Genomic DNA, 15,742 nt, shown 5'->3' with positions numbered 1-15,742 from the left:
CTGGGCCATCAGCCTGTAGCTGTGGCACAAAGGCTACAGCTTGATGTTTCTAGCTCGTTGCTTGTCTAGCAGGACTCCTGGATTCTATCCTCAGCCTGGCCCATGGTCACACAGAGCAATGGCAAGTCACTGCCTGCTGCACAGGGATGACTGGCAGCTGCATATGAAGCAGCACTGCTGCCCAGCCAAGACACTACAGTAGGGGCTGCAGCCCTGGGGCGAGGGCAGTGACCCAGCTCACAGCAGTTTTACTACAACAGAGGAGGGCCTGCCAGGGCAGATCACTCCGCACAGCCCTACAAAGCAACTATCCCTTTGCTCACACTGGCTTTTTACAATAGACCTGGAAATCTCACCTGCCTGGCAGAGCCACACACAAGAGCCAGCCGGGAACTGGAAGCAGAGTGCACAGAGATCACTGTACTCCAAGGCCTGGCATCCAAGCAACAGAAGTTTTACATTCGAGTCTCCACAGCGTGGCTTATTGCCTGAGGAGCAAGATTCCCAGGAGCCCACCCTGCATGGCCCCCTTGTCTCCACTTGCTCCACAGCATTTGGCCAAAGATGGGAAGGTGCAGTGGTTGATGAGGATCATGAGACAGCAAAGGGAGGAGGCAGTGCTCGCCTCCTAGGAGACAAGATCCAACGGGCCAGACTGAGCGAGAACCCAGGCAGGGGCATTGGCCCAGCACCCAGGATTTTATTTACAAAAAACCACACAACAGTTGGAGGGGACTAAGCAGCAGGTGTGGCTCTCCCCAGAGCACAGGGACAGGAACAAGTTAAAAACAGAAGGGATGCAAACCAAGGGGATGGGGCTAGAACTTGAACTCTTTGTACTTCTTGCCGCCCCCACGTGTGTCTTGGGGCTGTGCTTTCCGCTTCTTCTGCTGCAGGGGGAAGAGAGAGAGAGAGAAAAAAGTTCATCCAGCAAAAGAGACACATGACCTCCTCCCTGGCCCAGTTTCTCCCCTGACCCTGAAGCTGGACAGGAGCTCTGGCACCCCCTGGAGGGGACAGGCTCTGTATCTCATTCACTGACCGCGAGCCAATCCAATCCCCCTACCCCTGTGGGGCCAGATGGGGCTGAACCCTCTATGGGGTGCCAGCTCCTATGTCCCACTCCAGGCCCCTTCCCCCAGCCCTGTCCCCCCTCATACCTTCTGCTTAGCTGCGTGCTCAGCCACCATGTCACTGAAGTCCTCCTTCTCCACCTGGGCCTGCTGCTCCCGCACGTGCTCTTCGTACTTCTGCGTCATGGCCATTGGATCAAGCTCCAACTCCTCAGGAGCCAGCGCCACCTCCACTCCCTGGATCTCTGGCACCGGCCCCTTCCGGCTCATCACCTGCAGGTGAGGAGAAGGGTGAGATGCCAGCACTATGCATGGGAGGGGGGAGCCCTTGCCCCCAGGGAATAGCAGCCAGGGGCCATACTAGCCTGGTTTCTCTTACTGGGGGGACAATCTCCCCCAGGTGGAGCATTCAGAGCTCTCACCTCAAATGCCCAGGGTTCCCACAGAAACACCCAGACCCTGCTTGGCTTCCAGCCACCATGAGACCCTGTGGGCAGAGAGAGTCCCACAGGCTAACTGCAGTGGGGAAGGCCAGGGCCTTGCACTTGAGCTGGACTTGGGCGGTCTCATTGAACTACACAGTTCTAGCCTGTCCCTTCAGCAGCCAAGGGCCACCTTCTGCCCTCCATGCTGCTCAACCCCTTTCCATAGCCCATCCAGTTGAGTCCTGTCCCTCTCCCTGCACCATGGCTTTCCAGCTCTACTCCAATGCTGCCCACTCCTCAAGCCCCACTGCCCTCAGTACCCAACTCCTCTGCCCAGCTGGCCCACTCCCTGCTCCAGATCACTAGTGAACACAGACCAGTGCTCATGCCAAGGACAAGCAGCCCCACCCCACCCCCCTCCCATGCAAGGAAGCCTTGTCACCACAATTGCTCCAGGGACCCAGAGAGCATAGATGGGTTCTTGCAGTCCAGGTCCCCATTCCACCAAGCCGTTGGTCGCTGGTTCAGGTCCCAGAGTTCACCTGGCTGGCTGCCCTAAGTCACTCACCGTGGACATGTCATAGATGTGAGTGGAACCCATCATGGCACCCCCAACCGTGGCGGTTCGCTTCTCTGGCAGCACCGTGAAGAGCTGGGGTGTCTCACTGCTGTGGGTAAGGGGGGCAGACACAGGATCAGCACAAAGGGGACAGAGATGCAGCTACCTCTGCTGGACAGCAGATTGGGATAGGAAGTGGAGAAGAGAGTGTCTGGCCCTAATGAAACAGCAGGTGGGATTTGGGAAGCAGAATGGGAACAGCAGGGCTGAGACTGGGCCAAGAAAGCCCCAACTCGGAAGGTAAGTGACCGAGAGCCTCCAAAACAACAGCATCACGCCCTGGCTCATGCTAGGTTCTGCACCCCTCACCGAGCCCCACCCCCATCCCTAATGCCAGTACAGCACATAGGGACATTAGAGCCACAGTACGGTGCCCCCTAGGGTTCCATGGGATTCTCTCAAGTCCTGCTCCTCGCGCTGTCTCTGGGGGAGCTGAGTGGCACAAGCAAGGCAGAGGCCTGACTTACCCATCCATGGCCTCCTCTATCTTCTTCTTCCTCAGCTCAATGAGCTCAGGAGTCTCCATGCCGGCAGGGACAGAGGAGAAGCCACCTGGCGTGATCAGGCCACTGGGGAAGAAGGGCAAATGGTTAGAGACAGCACCTAGGCCACATGGCCCAGCTGGAATGAAGGAGCCCCACATGGCCCTCACTGACCATGCCCCCACCTGCCCCAGCACCACCATAACCCATGCCAGGGCAGCCCCCATTCTGATAGGCACCGACCTGTCAGCCGGGGTGATGAAGCCCGTCTCATCTGGCTTCTCCTCATCACTTTCCTCCTCCTCTTCCTCCTCTGAGGATTCCTCGTCTGATGGCTCCAGCTCTCCCCAGGGTGTCCGGTCAATTTCCTCCTCTTCTGCCTTGGTCTGAAATGAGGGGAGACGGGTTAGACGGAGGAAGATGTGAGGATGGGGCCTCTCCCCACTGGAGAGTGTTGCTCCGATTCAGCCGCCGAGCAAGGAGACAGGCTGGCTCAGAGGAGTAGGGAAATGGGCTTTCCTCCTCTAGGGGGCACCATTCCAGCCCCAGGACAAGTAGGAACAGGGGTTCAGTCTCCAATGTTCAGGGATCCAATATTTTCCCCAGCACCAGCCTTGCTATCCCCTCAGCTCTGCCTCAGGTCATCAGCCCCACGGAGCAGTTGTTCCAGGGGTCCTACTGACACTCAGCAGGGAAGTAATGGGTCAGTGCAGGTTGTGTATTCGTCTTGGTTCCCGCCACCCTGGAAGAGCCCCAGCCTGGTTAGCAGTACCAAAGAGGGAGAATGCCAGCCAGTGGGTGGCCCCTAGCTCACCCCATTGCGCCCAGAAAGTACAGGAAAGGCATGTGACCACAATCCCCCAAGCAATGGCTATTCCCACCCCCACCCAGTCTCTCCAGGGCCGTGATCACTTGGATACCTACCTGGAACTCAGAAGCATTGGTCCCAAAGACATCTCCATACAGGGGCTTCCCAGTCTCATCAACGGGAGGTTTCCCCCAGCCTCCAGCATGGTACCCAAACGAGCAGCCCTGGGACAAGAGGAAAGAGTTATTCAGGCTCCAGAGGACAGTGGAGTCCAGTTGGTTAGAGCAGGGGGCGACTGGAAGCCAGGACTCCTGGGCTCTGGTCCTGGCCCAGCCACTGACTCTGGCTAAGTCACCTCCCATCTGTGGGCCTTAGCCTCACAGCTGGGAAACTGTGCCAGTGCTCCTCTCACCCCTTGTGACTGTGCTGGTTTCTATGCAGAAGGGGTAGATTTCATTGCAGGATGGTTAATACAGGTCTGTGGATGGTGCGAGTGGGGCAGGAGGAAGACAAGCATATAACCACGTGGAGTGGGGAACACAGGAACAAGAAGCGGTGAGTGCTAGATGAAAGCAATCGGAGCGGGGGGGGGGGGGGGGCGCTCAGGAGTGGGAAGCAGGAAAGAGGCCAGTGCTCCAACCTGGTCTTTGCTAGGAAAAGGGGAGTCTCAGGGATAGTGTCACTCTGTATTGGCAGGCTGAGCCTCAGCTGCACTGCCCCGAGTTAAGAGTCCCCTTTTCCCCCAGTGAAAGAAAGGGCCAAATGGGGAGGAGCTTCTTGGACTAGGACCACTCCAACAGGCACGCTGGCACCAGTGACAGTGCCACTGGCCTCCCAGCCATTCGAGAGCCCTGCAGACACCCGAAGAGCACACGATGGGACGAGGGATCATTCCCCAGCGTCCCACAGGACAGACTCAGCCACTCACCTCTGGGATGGGGGAATTGAGGCCTGGGATCTTCAGGTTAGGGTAGGAGGGAGGTGGGCCGTAGCGCTGCATGGCGATCAGCCATGGGGGTGGCACTTTGTGAGCATTCTGGAACCAGTAGAGACATGGTGTTAGCCAGTATGACAGACTTGCTTGCCCAGCCCTGGCTAACCAGCCCCCAGGACCATCAGCAAGGAAGTGACAGAGGGAGGGGACCGAAAACCTCATCTCTCATTCACAGGCACCCGTCAGTCCCAACCTACAGCCTCCTACTACCTGCCTCCCCACCACCATAGCTCTGCCAGTGCCCTGCAATCCCACCCTAGAGCTGCTCTGCTGTTCTAGCCTCAAGGTGCCCAGCCATGCAGTGGCCATGACTAGCTGCCTCCCAAAGGCTGGCCGTAGGATCAGCAGGTGCGGGTCACACCAGCTACCCTCGTCTGACAGGCGGCTTCCAAGAACACTTACTGGGCCAACGGGCATCCCCAAGGCAATGCGCAGCTCATCTGACAGGTCCCCTGGCTTCTTCTCTTTCAGCCGCGTCTCAAACTCCTTGCCCTAGTGGAGAGGAGAGTCTTGGGGTCAGAACAATCGCGAGGGGGTGCCCCAATGCTAGTGGGCTCTGGCAGCACCTCACATGGGCTGATCACAACCTAGCACCCAGCTGGGGAAGAGGCTCCCAGCAACGAAAAACCCAGGTTGGGAGAGAGCCAGGCCAGGATAGGTTTTCCTTCCCAGCCCACAATCCCCAGCTGTCTGTCAGAGATGGAGACTGCCCTCCTGAGTCATGGGGCACACTCTGGACCCGGACCCCAGCCAGAGCCACTGCCCCATCTGAGGGGTTCCTGTAGGGACAGGGCTTCCCCGGGCCCCACACCCACCTCGTAGTAGAGGTCTCCATGGATGGTGAGCTTGGGCTTGGTCTGCCACTTGAAGAAGGCGTCATGCAGCTTCTGGTAGTCAATGTCGATCTTGCCCATCTTGGGGCGAACCTTCTCCCGCATCTTTGACTTCATGGTTTTCTGTTCCTCCTGTGGGGGTGGGAGAAAGGAGACTATGAGCACACCTCAACCACGCCATGGGCCCTGCAGGGACAGACAGTGCCACCAAACAGCCTCCTGCCACCCCCTGCAGGGCCCAGGAGGTAAACCCCTCTCCAGGAGGCAGACCTGATCTACCAACAGGGTGGGGAACGGGCGTGGGAGGGGAGGTGCGTGCGTGGCATGGAAATATGGCAATGGATAACAGGACCAAGTCTTGCAGTCATCCCAGGGAGGGTAATATAGCACCAGCCCCTCCAAGTCACCACACAACAACCCTGATCAGAGGGGGAGCTGAGGTAGGGACTGTTTACACAGGGACCCCTCGACTGGCACCAAGATGCAGCTACCTCTGGAGTGTGGTGCACATGTGGGTACCTTTTCCTGCAACGCCTCTCGCATCTCCTGGATGCCCGTGCGCTTGATGAAGTCAGGCAGCTCAAAAGGCGGCTTCTCAATGCCCCGCTTGCCCTGCAAGTACTTGCGCTTGAAGCACCAGTGCCGGGGCACTGGCACAGAGTTGCGAGTGGCCTTGAGATGAACCAGCAGCTTGGGGTCCTGGGCTGTCACATCATGCATCTCCACCACGTCCGGGCGCGCCACAAGCTGGGGACAGGACAGCACAGGCTTAACCCTCCAAGTGCCAGAATTCACCACCCTCCCATCATCTCTACCCCAGGCCAACAGCTTAACCTTTAGAGCACCAGAACCTTCTCTCTTCCCTCCTCCCATTGCCTGCCAGCCAGCCAGCAGAGGCCGAAGGGTCCCAATGGGACCTGAGGCAAGTTCATCCCGGGTGACCCTTTGCCGGTACAGTGTTCCCTGTGAGAAAAACTACGGCCCAACACCCAGCTGGGTCAGTTGCACTCTTGCTGCCTAAGTAGTACCAACCCAACTAGCCAAGCTGGGCCCTAAGCCCAAAGGGCACCAACCCCAATACAGAGTCCCCTGTGCCCTGAACCAGGGGCTGAGAGGGGAGGGGCCGTTCAGTCCCATCCCTCTCTACAGCGTCTTGAGCAGGGCCAGCTCTGTTCTCCAAGGGGTGCCCCTTCAGAGAAGCTGTGACACAGACACCCACATGGCACTGTAGGTGACCAACCATCTCACCTGCTTGAGCTCTGCCACCGTGAAACGATTCATGCGTCTCAGCTTCTTCTTGGACAGTTTTGGGGCCTCAGGTTTCTTCTCCTAGACCCAAGGAAGAAACACAATAGGCTCATCCAGCCAGAGTCCCCCACAACATCACTTCCATCTGATCAGACCAATGGACCCAGTAAAGCCCCAACACACGCTAATAGTGGCCAGTGCAAGATGCAGATGAAAAATCTCCCACTCCCAATAAAGCACTTTCCTGCAGCACTAGCCCAGCTTTGTAGCCTCGGGACCACAGCACCAACTGGGGTCAGTGCAGATGCCAACCTAACTGATCCCTAGCAATACCTGCCCCCGCCCTCAAGTCTCTCCTGCGCTCTAGACATGGTGGTGGCAGGGAGTTCCACTGGCTAGCTGCCTGGCCCCGCCCCCAGCCCACCTGTTCATCATCAGAACTGTCATCGTCGCTGCCCTTCCGGTCCTCCTCGAAGCCCTTCTTCTTGGGTGCGGCTGCACTCTCTGGCTTGTCTGCCTTGTCGGGCTCCTTCTCTTTATCTTTCTTTACATCATCCGTCAGCTGTGGGGGTAAGGGAGGGTGAAAAGGTGCAGAGGCCAGAGACTCCATCCCCAGGGGGGGATTTAAGCAGGAGCGCATGAGCCTGAGCAATTGTTCCCCAGGGAGCAGCTGGGAGCCCCACAGTGGGGGAGGCACAAGACTCGAGGGACAGAGTGAAGGATGTTCCTTTCCCATCTCCTCAGAGGAGCTAACAGAACCCCAAAGAGAACAGATGGGGGATACAGGCCATGTGGGGGTGCTGCTGCCCCGGGGAATGAAGATCTACAAGCCAGGCCCTTAAGTAAGAGAAGGGACTTCTGAATTATGGAGGGGAAGTTCCCTCTCCTCTCAGCACCATCCAGGTGTCAGCCAACTCAGCAGCAGGCACGAAAACACAGCCTGTGCCCCCTCTCAGGCTGCAGGGGGCATGAGCTGGAGGGCAGACGCTGATCTGTATCCTGAGGAGGTGGGAAGCACTGCCCCCAGAGCCATGGCGGATGGAGCTTGCAGCTACTTCCCCCGCCCCATTGCAAACAGATCATCACAGGATTTGGGGCTCTGTGCAGCCCGTAGTCTCCCCATGCCCCACTCAAGAGAAGGGTCTCAAAGAGCTAGGGCTAGAACTCAGAAGTCCTGACTTCCAGCCCCACTCTAACCACTAGACCCCACTGCCCTCCCAGGAGTCCTGGCACCCTTCTATGCTCTAACCACTAGACCCCACTCCTCGGCCAAATGCCAGCACTTTAACCACTAGAGGCTCCTTTAGCTGTGTAGCGCCAAAACCCCAGGGCTGCACCCTGAGCCTGGCTCACCTTGAAGGCATCGAAGATCCTCTTGAAGAAGATGAAGTTGGGGTCATAAATCTCCGGCTCCTCAGTGACGTACTCAATCTCCACCACTGACTCAGTGTCTTTGGGCTCAGTGCGCTGAGACTCCTTCTCCCCTTTGCCCTCTGTGCCCTGTGCTGCCACACGTGCCTTCTTCTTCTTCTTCCGGTTACGGCGCTTACGGTTCCTCTGCCGAGAGAAGTGTGTTAATAACTATAGGGCCCTCCGCTGGTGCTCAGATGCAGCCACCTCTGGGGTAGAGCGAGGGGGAGGGGCTGTTTATACAGAGAACCCTCCCCAGCACTGAGACGCAGGTCACACTCCATTCTGTAAGTGGCAGCTCTTCCACTGCACATGACAGAGCTGCACCGTATATGGCAGACATGAAGAAGAATTCTGGAGGAGGAACTTGATGACAGCACGAAATGATCCTGACAGTCATCTTGCAGGATGCCGGGCTCAGCACAGCAGCTCATGAGACTTGCCACACATGGCCAGGGCCTCAGCTTTATGTGGCAGTTCCCAGCTGCTGTGAAATGTTTCCAATCTAGAGCCCCCTGAATGCAAAGGGAAAGATCTCCCACCTCCTTTCACTCCTAGCATCCCTGTTGCAGGGAGGTTCTTGTGAGTTTCACATGCAACTCAGAGTCAATTTCACTCCAATCCCTCCCCACGCTGGCAGCCAGGGAAGATTCAAACGCCCTAATTGCAAACATGGTTCATGGGAATCTATTACAGTCCAAGGCAATGTTTTCAGCCTCAACATCAAGGCCTGTGTTCAGCTGATGCAGTCACTTTAAATCTACCTGTCACTAGCCAGGCTGAGATTAGACACCGGGGAAGTGCCCATCTCAGCATCTAACAGAGCTCTCTGCTCCTGAAGGTAGACAAGCCTCATTCAATGGAAGGGAAAACCAAAGCAGAGATAAATGAAGGGGTTGACCAGTCCTTACACAGCAAGCCAACAGACTGGGAATAGAACCCAGGAGTCCAGGCTCCCAGTACCCCCTGCTCTCCTCCCAGAAGTGAGGAGAGAATCCAGGAGTCTTGGCTCCCAGCTTCCCCTCTCTAAGCCACTTGATGAGCTGGGGACTAATTCGTGGCACACAGTCTGCTCACCTCTTTCTTTGACAGAGCCATGTCCTCCTCGGTCTCTGAAGCAGACATGCTGATCAGTGCCTTCAAATCTGTCTCCATATCATCATCTACTGAAATACAGGGAGAATCAGCAAAGGATGGAGGGGGGTGGAAGGGAGAGGGGGTATCAGATGCACTGCAGCAAGCTCTGGGGGAAGAGAAGGAGGGGACAGCCCTGCCAGTCCCTCAGAACTGCACGCTGGGAGCAGGAGTGACCAACCACATTACAAGGGAGGCCACTTCTCCTGCACCCCCCATAGACACATGCCAACCAGCCCCCATTTGTCCCAGTGCAAGAGTTGGCTTAGTGGGGGGTTGCAGCATATAGAAGGAACACAACCCAGGCAGGTTAGTTGCCTCTGCTTTGTGAGAAACATTACCAAGGAACAGGGGATGGGTTCCTTAGGAGATGCCTGCCAATCCTGTCTTCTGGGGTACGGACACTGCAAAGGGAGGTTAACTGGGGTGTGCCTAGAAGGAAGGATGGATTCCCCCTGCCTTCAGACAGCACCCAGCTCTTGGGCAAGTTCCAAAGCAGTCAACAATGCCAGGGCACAACCAAAAAGCAGGGCAGGGGAAGCAAGAGGATTTAGAATGATGGGGCACAGATCACTGGCATGCAGTTCCCAGCTCTAACTTCTAGGCCCCACTCCCACATGAGCCAGAAGTAGAATCCAGGAGCCCCGACTCCCAGTCACCCACCAGCTCTAACACTTTGGACTCTCCTCCCCACCCAGAGCTGGGGATAAAACCCAGGTGTCCATCCTGACCCTCCAGAACTCCTGCCCTTGCTCCCTACAGCACCTCCTGCTGGGAGAGGTCAGGGCTCCACCTGCAGCCAGGGCTCCTGCCCCAAACCACACGAACAGAATGGAAGGAGCCTGTTACCTGTGGTGCCAGGCACGGTTATGAGCTCCTCCTGCCGGATCTCCTTGAGTTGCAGAATCTTCTCCAGAGCCTGAGGGATCTTGGGGCCAATGGTGGAATCGTCTGTCTACAAACAGAGACGATCACTAAACAGGGGGACGTTCCACAACAGGACCCACAGGCTGGCTTGGACAGGAACAACCCAGGAGTCCTGGCTCCTAGCACCCCACCTAGACCCCATTCCCCTCCCAGAGTCAGGTATAGAACCCACCCTGTGGAGGGGGGGATAGGAATTCTCCTCTGTACCTCCAACACATCTCAGAAAGCTGCCCCACCTGCAACAGGCCACCCTCCAGCCACCACCTTCTGCATGCTTACCTCTCGGCCTTCTTCCCCAGGAGGCGGCGGCGGCCCTCGCGGCCTTGGGCCAGGGGCACCAATAGGAACTCCGGGCAGCGGCGGTCCCACAGGGGCACTACCTAGATGGGCAGGAGAGACACACACAAAAGGGTGAGTCCCCATAAGGAATGGACCTGAAGTAACCAGCTCCCTGTTGCTTCCTGACCCCCTACTTCCAAAGCAGAGGCAGCAGCCAGAGGTTGGATCAGAGCCAGAGCCTGCTAGAGGCGAAAGACACCTGATTCCATACCCCAGTTGGGGAAATAATCTCACCTCGTGGCACCATTGGGGGCCTTGGTCCTATGGGTCTGACAGGCCCCACATCCAGAGGAGGTCTGGGCACCGGGGGGGCCAGCTTGGCCATCTCTTTCTGTCGCTCCTGTTCCAGTAAGACTGCAGCCTGAGAAAAGGAGAACACATGGAGAGGTCAGTGTTGGGTGGGAGCTGAAGATCAGCAGCCCTGCTCGCAACCCAGCCTTCCCCACAGGATGTTTGTGCGGGATGGGATGGAAGAGGCAACACCCCTGCCATGCAGGAGTGTTCGATGCTCACTCCATAATCATGGAGAGGGATGCCAGGAGACATGAGGCCATGAGCCCTCTAGTGGTGGAGATATCAGGCCAGATAGGCCCACTGGTGACAGGGGGCAGATTCTGGACTAGAAGGGCCCACGGGAGCTGGAGATTTGCGGGGAGAGAGCAGAATCGTGGCTGGGGGGGTGGTGCTGCATAGGGACACTGGCACTGAAGGTTACTGGGGGAGACTGTAGGCCAGGGGTGGGCAAACTTTTTGGCCTGAGGGCCACATTAGGGTTGCGCAACTGTATGTAGGACAGGGTAGGGAAGGCTGTGCCTCCCCAAACAGCCTGGCCCCCACCCCCTATCCACCCCAACTGCCCCCCTCAGAACTCCCAACCCATCCAACCCCCCCGCTCCTTACCCCCTGACCCCCCCTCCCAGGACCCCCACCCCCACCCCACCCTCCTGCTCCCTGTCCCCTGACTGTCCCAACCCCTATCCACACCCCTGCACCCTGACAGCCCCCCTGGGACTCCCACCTCCTATCCAACCACCCTCTGCTCCTCATCCTGACTGCCCCCTACTGGGACGACCCTCCCCTAACTGCACCCTGGGATCCCACCCCCCTTATCCAACTCCCCCCCCGCTCCCTGTGCCAAGTGCTCTCCTGACCCCTATCAACACCCCCACCCTGACAGGTCCCCTGAGACTCCCACTCACAACCCTTCCTGTTCACCATCCCCTGAGCGCCCCTACAGAACCTCCACCCCATCCAACCATCCCCTCCTCCCTGACTGCCCCCAAGGACCCCCCGCCCCTTTACCCAACCCCCTCCCGCTCCCTGCCCCCTTATCACCAGCAGAAACTTGCAGCCGTGACAGCTGGCCAGAGCCATCTATGCTCCCCATGTCACCCAGCAGGAGCAGTGGGCCAGAGTGTGGCCAGCATGGCTGTGGGGGAGGGGGGACAGTGGAGGAGGGGCTGGGGACTAGGCTCCCTGGCCAGGAGCTCGGGGACCAGGCAGGTGGCACCCATCCCCTGCCTGCTCAGGGCTTTGGGAAGGGCCAGCAATCGACGCAGCAATCTGGGAATGGGTCAGCAGGGGTGTGCGGATCTTGGTAGGAGGGCGGACAGGGAGCTGAATGGATCACAACATCTGTTCTCTGCCAGGACAGCAATTGGATCCAATTCAGTTCAATATCAGAGAGGAGAGAGCAGTGTCTCTTCTGCAACTTGATGGGGGAAGGAACCAGATCAGGCTCCTTCAGGCCCAGATGCGACATACAAACCTCACTGCTCTGCTACCTGGTCGGTTACACCCACATGTCTTTCCCTATTTCCTGGCTATGGGCAGATAGAACAGATTGTATGAGCTAGAATTTAAAAGTGAACTTTCCTTCATCTAGCACTGAGAAACAGCTGCCTCCAAAGTGAGGCATGGGGCTATATAAACAGGGATCCTTCATCTAGTGCTGAGATTTGGCCACCTCGGGGGTTGGGCACAGAGGCTGCTCAGCATTAGCACTTCATAGTGGTTTAGGGCAGGACCTGACGAATCCAATACACAACTCAAATTGCATTTGGGAAGGGGGGATTTGAGGAGGCCAAATGGTCAGGATCCCAGGATTAAAAAGCCCAGACTCTTGGCAAACCAAGTGGTTGAATGTTCATTGTATGTCATCTGGCAGACACCCCGCAGCACAGCGCTAACCACACTGGGGCATTCGGGTCAGCACTCACTGCCCGGGGAGAGGGCCCCTACAGATCCCTGCAGCATAGCACCGCCTCACATCACACGGGGTCATCACTTACAGACAGAGGAGAGCACAAAGACTGAGCCCCTACAGCACAGCACCCCTTAGTGCCAGCCTGGGGCCAGCACTGAGGGAGAGCACCTCTGCCTGCAGCACAGCCCTTACCTGCTTCGCCCTCTCTTCTTGCTGCATTAGCATGGCTGCCTGCTGCTGCGCCAGCTTCAACCGATCTTCCTCTGACAGAGCCGAGGGGTCCACGCTCTGCATGCGGAGGGGGGGGCCCATGCCTGGGGGTGGTGGAGGGGGCCCCACGCCCATGGGGAAGTTGAGGCTGATGCCAGGGGGAGGAGGAGGGGGTGGCGGGGGCTGCATGGGTGGCATCCCCATGGGGGGAGGGGGCAAAGGGATCCCAGGGAGCTGTGATTGAGAGAAAAGATGAGGAGGTAAGGATCAACCCAGAGTGTGCAGGATCACAAAGCAATTCAAGGGTTATTTATACCAAGAGCCATCGCCCAGCACTGAGATGCTGTGCCCCACCGCAGAGGCAGCAGTAACAGCCCAAGAGCCACAAAGCAACACTGAGCATGCTCAGCATAGGTAGAGGAGGCGGCTCGTGGATCTCAGACACAGTTGGAGGGACTTAGGAAGGTAGAACAGCACTGCTCTTCAGGATGCTGAGGTTAGCAATAGCTCCTGGCAGGAAGTACCAATGGATGTCAGTCACCCTGAGAAGCTGGACAGCCTCCTCCCAACATAGGAGAGCTACAGCAGGCCAGTCAGCCCCTAGGGAAGCGCCTGTGACCTAGCCAGGCCAGGATTCCTCCTCCCCAACCCCCACCCCCTCACTTACCTGTCCAGGTATCGGGGGTGGGGTGGGCTTGTCACCATCATCTCCCCTAAGAGACGGCCTGCTCAGCACGATGCCTGTCTGCAGAGAGAGGACACAGTAAATGCGGCTGCAAAGCAGGTAAAAGCCTATGCACTGGGGAGCCTCTCTCTGAGACTCCCACTGGTTTGCACTGGGTCAGGAGAGGAACTACAGGTGCTAGGGAGGCCAATTTACCACCACGGCAAGGAATGACCTTAGTATGGAGTTCTCCAAGCAAGATGGAGCCCCCACAACACAATACCAGAGTCTCCATAGCCAAGACAGAAAGCAGGACAGGGATATTGATGCCCACAGGGCATGTGGCTCAGAGATGGGGATAGAAGTAAGGCCACCCCCAGCAGCCCACGCACTAGCTTCCCCCCAGGCAGCACTATAATTGCCCTAATTACTATGAACACCAGAAGAGATAGTGGGGTAGAGAAGTGAGGCCTCAGCAGAGCACTTGTCGTTATCCTTCTGCTGTTGAGCAGGCAGGCAGGCTAGTCAGACACTGCTGTATTTTGGGACAGGAAGGAATACAGGAGCCCAGATGAAACCTCAATGACTCTCACTAGGACAGAGCTCCCTACTGGCAACCAAACAGCGCTGGCTATGTCCCTGGTGCCCCCACATCCAGCCTAACACAGCAGTAGCACTCACATGTTCCAGTCTTAAGATTAAGATCACATGTTTCCTTCCACAGGTCACTGGCACCCAAGATGGGTCAGTCAGAGGATGGTCACAACCCAGCTTACTGTTCACGCTGAGTGGTACCTCTTGTTATGTTAACATAGTATCTGAGCACCTCCCAGCTGTTAATTTGTTTATCCTTACAGGTCCGGCAGCACTACTATCCCCATTAAACAGATGCCAAACTGAGACCTAAAGAGGCTGGGTGACTCACCCAAGGTCTCCTGGGGGAGTCTGTGGCAGAGCAGGGACTAGAACCCAGGTCTCCTGAATCCCAGCTAGTGCCCTAACCACTACACCAGCCTTCATCTTCTAACACTGTTCATTTACTCTAACACCAGTGAATCCAGGCTGGTAATCTGCTGGCTCCTAGTCACAAGGCTGTTGAGTGTGGTTACTGCTCACACTGTGTAGCTGGCAAGGTATGCATGTGGCTCTAGGGGCAGTAAATGTGGGAGCCCCTTACTGCGTGCTCTATCATACGTGCTGGGGGTGTGACACTACAATACATGCCAGGCAGTAAAGTTTCCCACTGCAGGTTGGCAGCTCCAGGTTCAGGCCTCTGTACAGATCCCTTTTATATAGAGAAATTGGGATGTGAGTGACAGGCAGGAGTGAAAGTAACTTAAGGGACTTAACAGTACTCAGGGCAGTCAGCAGCACTCAGGGCAGTCAGCAGCAATTTAAATGGCCCCAGGGCTCCCGGCTAGCACTGCCACTACCACAGCAGCAACCGGAGCCTCGGGCCCTTTAAATCGTCATCAGAGCCCTGGGGTAGTGGCAGCGACTTAAAAGGCCCAGGGCTCCAGCCGCACAGTAGCAGCAGCCAGGAGCCCTGGGCCCTTTAAATTGCCAGGCCCCAGGGAAGCTGCCCCTTTTGGCTCCCCTCACCAGCAGCCCTGCCGGTTTGGTCAGCTGTGTACCGGCTCTTACCAGTATGCAGTGGCGGCCTGTACCAGCTTACTTTCACCACTGGTGTCAGGGCCCTGGGGAGGCTGTTTCTGATAGCAGAGCATGTCCCTTGCCTCATGTGAGCAGTGTGTGCGCACGGGGAGAGGTTATTCCTCACCTGCAGCGTGTACGTCTGCAGCCTCTCCACCAGCTCCTCACGGCTGCCTGGAAAATACACAAGAAGGGTCAGAGCCCACAGGCCAAAACCGAGCCTGAGCCACCACCAGCTGCCCTTCCCCACCCAGGGGCTCCCGTCCGCCCCCAAACCTACCCCACGCCTCTGGGCTGCCTGCGAATGGCAGCTAGGGCCCGTGGGCCGGAACAGCCCCTACCCCCCACTACAGCCCCAAGCACCCCCTGGCGGGCGCCACCCCCACTCTCATCCCCCCAGCAGCTGTGGGGTCCCCCTCCTCCAGCGGGGCTCGCCGCCACCCCCACATGGGCCCCGGAAGCCCCTGGAGGGAGCCGCCCCCCCAACTCCCCACGGCCGGGCTCCACCTTGCACCGGGGCTCCGATCTCGGCCAGCTTCGCTTGCAGCTCGGCGGGCGCCCAGGCCCCGTAGGCCGGCAGCGGCAGCTCCCCCTTCGGCGGCTCAGGGTGCTCGGTCGCCATCTTCCCGCCCGGTCCGACCCTGAACAGCCGCCGTAGGCGCCGCACCTACGTCACCACGCAGGCACGCGGCGGGCGCCCCACCGCTAAACAGAAGC

At 57.8% G+C, this 15,742-nt stretch overlaps 1 protein-coding gene across 2 annotated transcripts; it reads right to left on the bottom strand.

The window, feature by feature from the left end:
• Positions 1–656: 656 nt before the first annotated feature.
• On the bottom strand, positions 657–15,742 carry SF3B2 (splicing factor 3b subunit 2). 2 transcript variants are annotated; one of them, XM_030569623.1, is made up of 21 exons: positions 15,533–15,742; positions 15,153–15,199; positions 13,376–13,453; positions 12,691–12,942; positions 10,527–10,653; positions 10,233–10,333; positions 9,876–9,981; positions 8,970–9,058; positions 7,836–8,039; positions 6,907–7,044; positions 6,483–6,563; positions 5,754–5,981; positions 5,217–5,366; positions 4,804–4,893; positions 4,336–4,443; positions 3,524–3,631; positions 2,843–2,985; positions 2,585–2,686; positions 2,067–2,166; positions 1,161–1,346; positions 657–890 (listed from the first exon to the last, which is right to left on the bottom strand). In XM_030569623.1, the coding sequence occupies exons 1-21, from the start codon at positions 15,645–15,647 to the stop codon at positions 819–821; spliced, it is 2,625 nt and encodes an 874-aa protein (XP_030425483.1). In that variant the 5' UTR covers positions 15,648–15,742; the 3' UTR covers positions 657–818. The 2 variants fall into 2 exon arrangements, with proteins under 2 accessions (XP_030425483.1, XP_030425484.1); XM_030569624.1 differs by having other exon boundaries at positions 8,970–9,055.

This window comes from Gopherus evgoodei, chromosome 7 (genome assembly GCF_007399415.2).
Source record: "Gopherus evgoodei ecotype Sinaloan lineage chromosome 7, rGopEvg1_v1.p, whole genome shotgun sequence".
Classification (NCBI taxonomy): domain Eukaryota; kingdom Metazoa; phylum Chordata; order Testudines; family Testudinidae; genus Gopherus; species Gopherus evgoodei.
The sequence above is the reverse complement of the archived record's forward strand: the minus strand, read 5'-3'. Positions and strand labels throughout refer to the sequence as shown.

Bases quoted from the DNA above. Each gene is read 5' to 3' on its own strand.
- SF3B2 (XM_030569623.1), bottom strand. From the start codon at position 15,647: ATGGCGACCGAGCACCCTGAGCCGCCGAAGGGGGAGCTGCCGCTGCCG. The intron at 12,943-13,375 runs GTAAGTGAGGGG...TCTCAATCACAG, and splicing joins CACCCCCGATACCTGGACAG to CTCCCTGGGATCCCTTTGCC. The intron at 2,986-3,523 runs GTAGGTATCCAA...CCCTCATTTCAG, and splicing joins CCAATGCTTCTGAGTTCCAG to ACCAAGGCAGAAGAGGAGGA.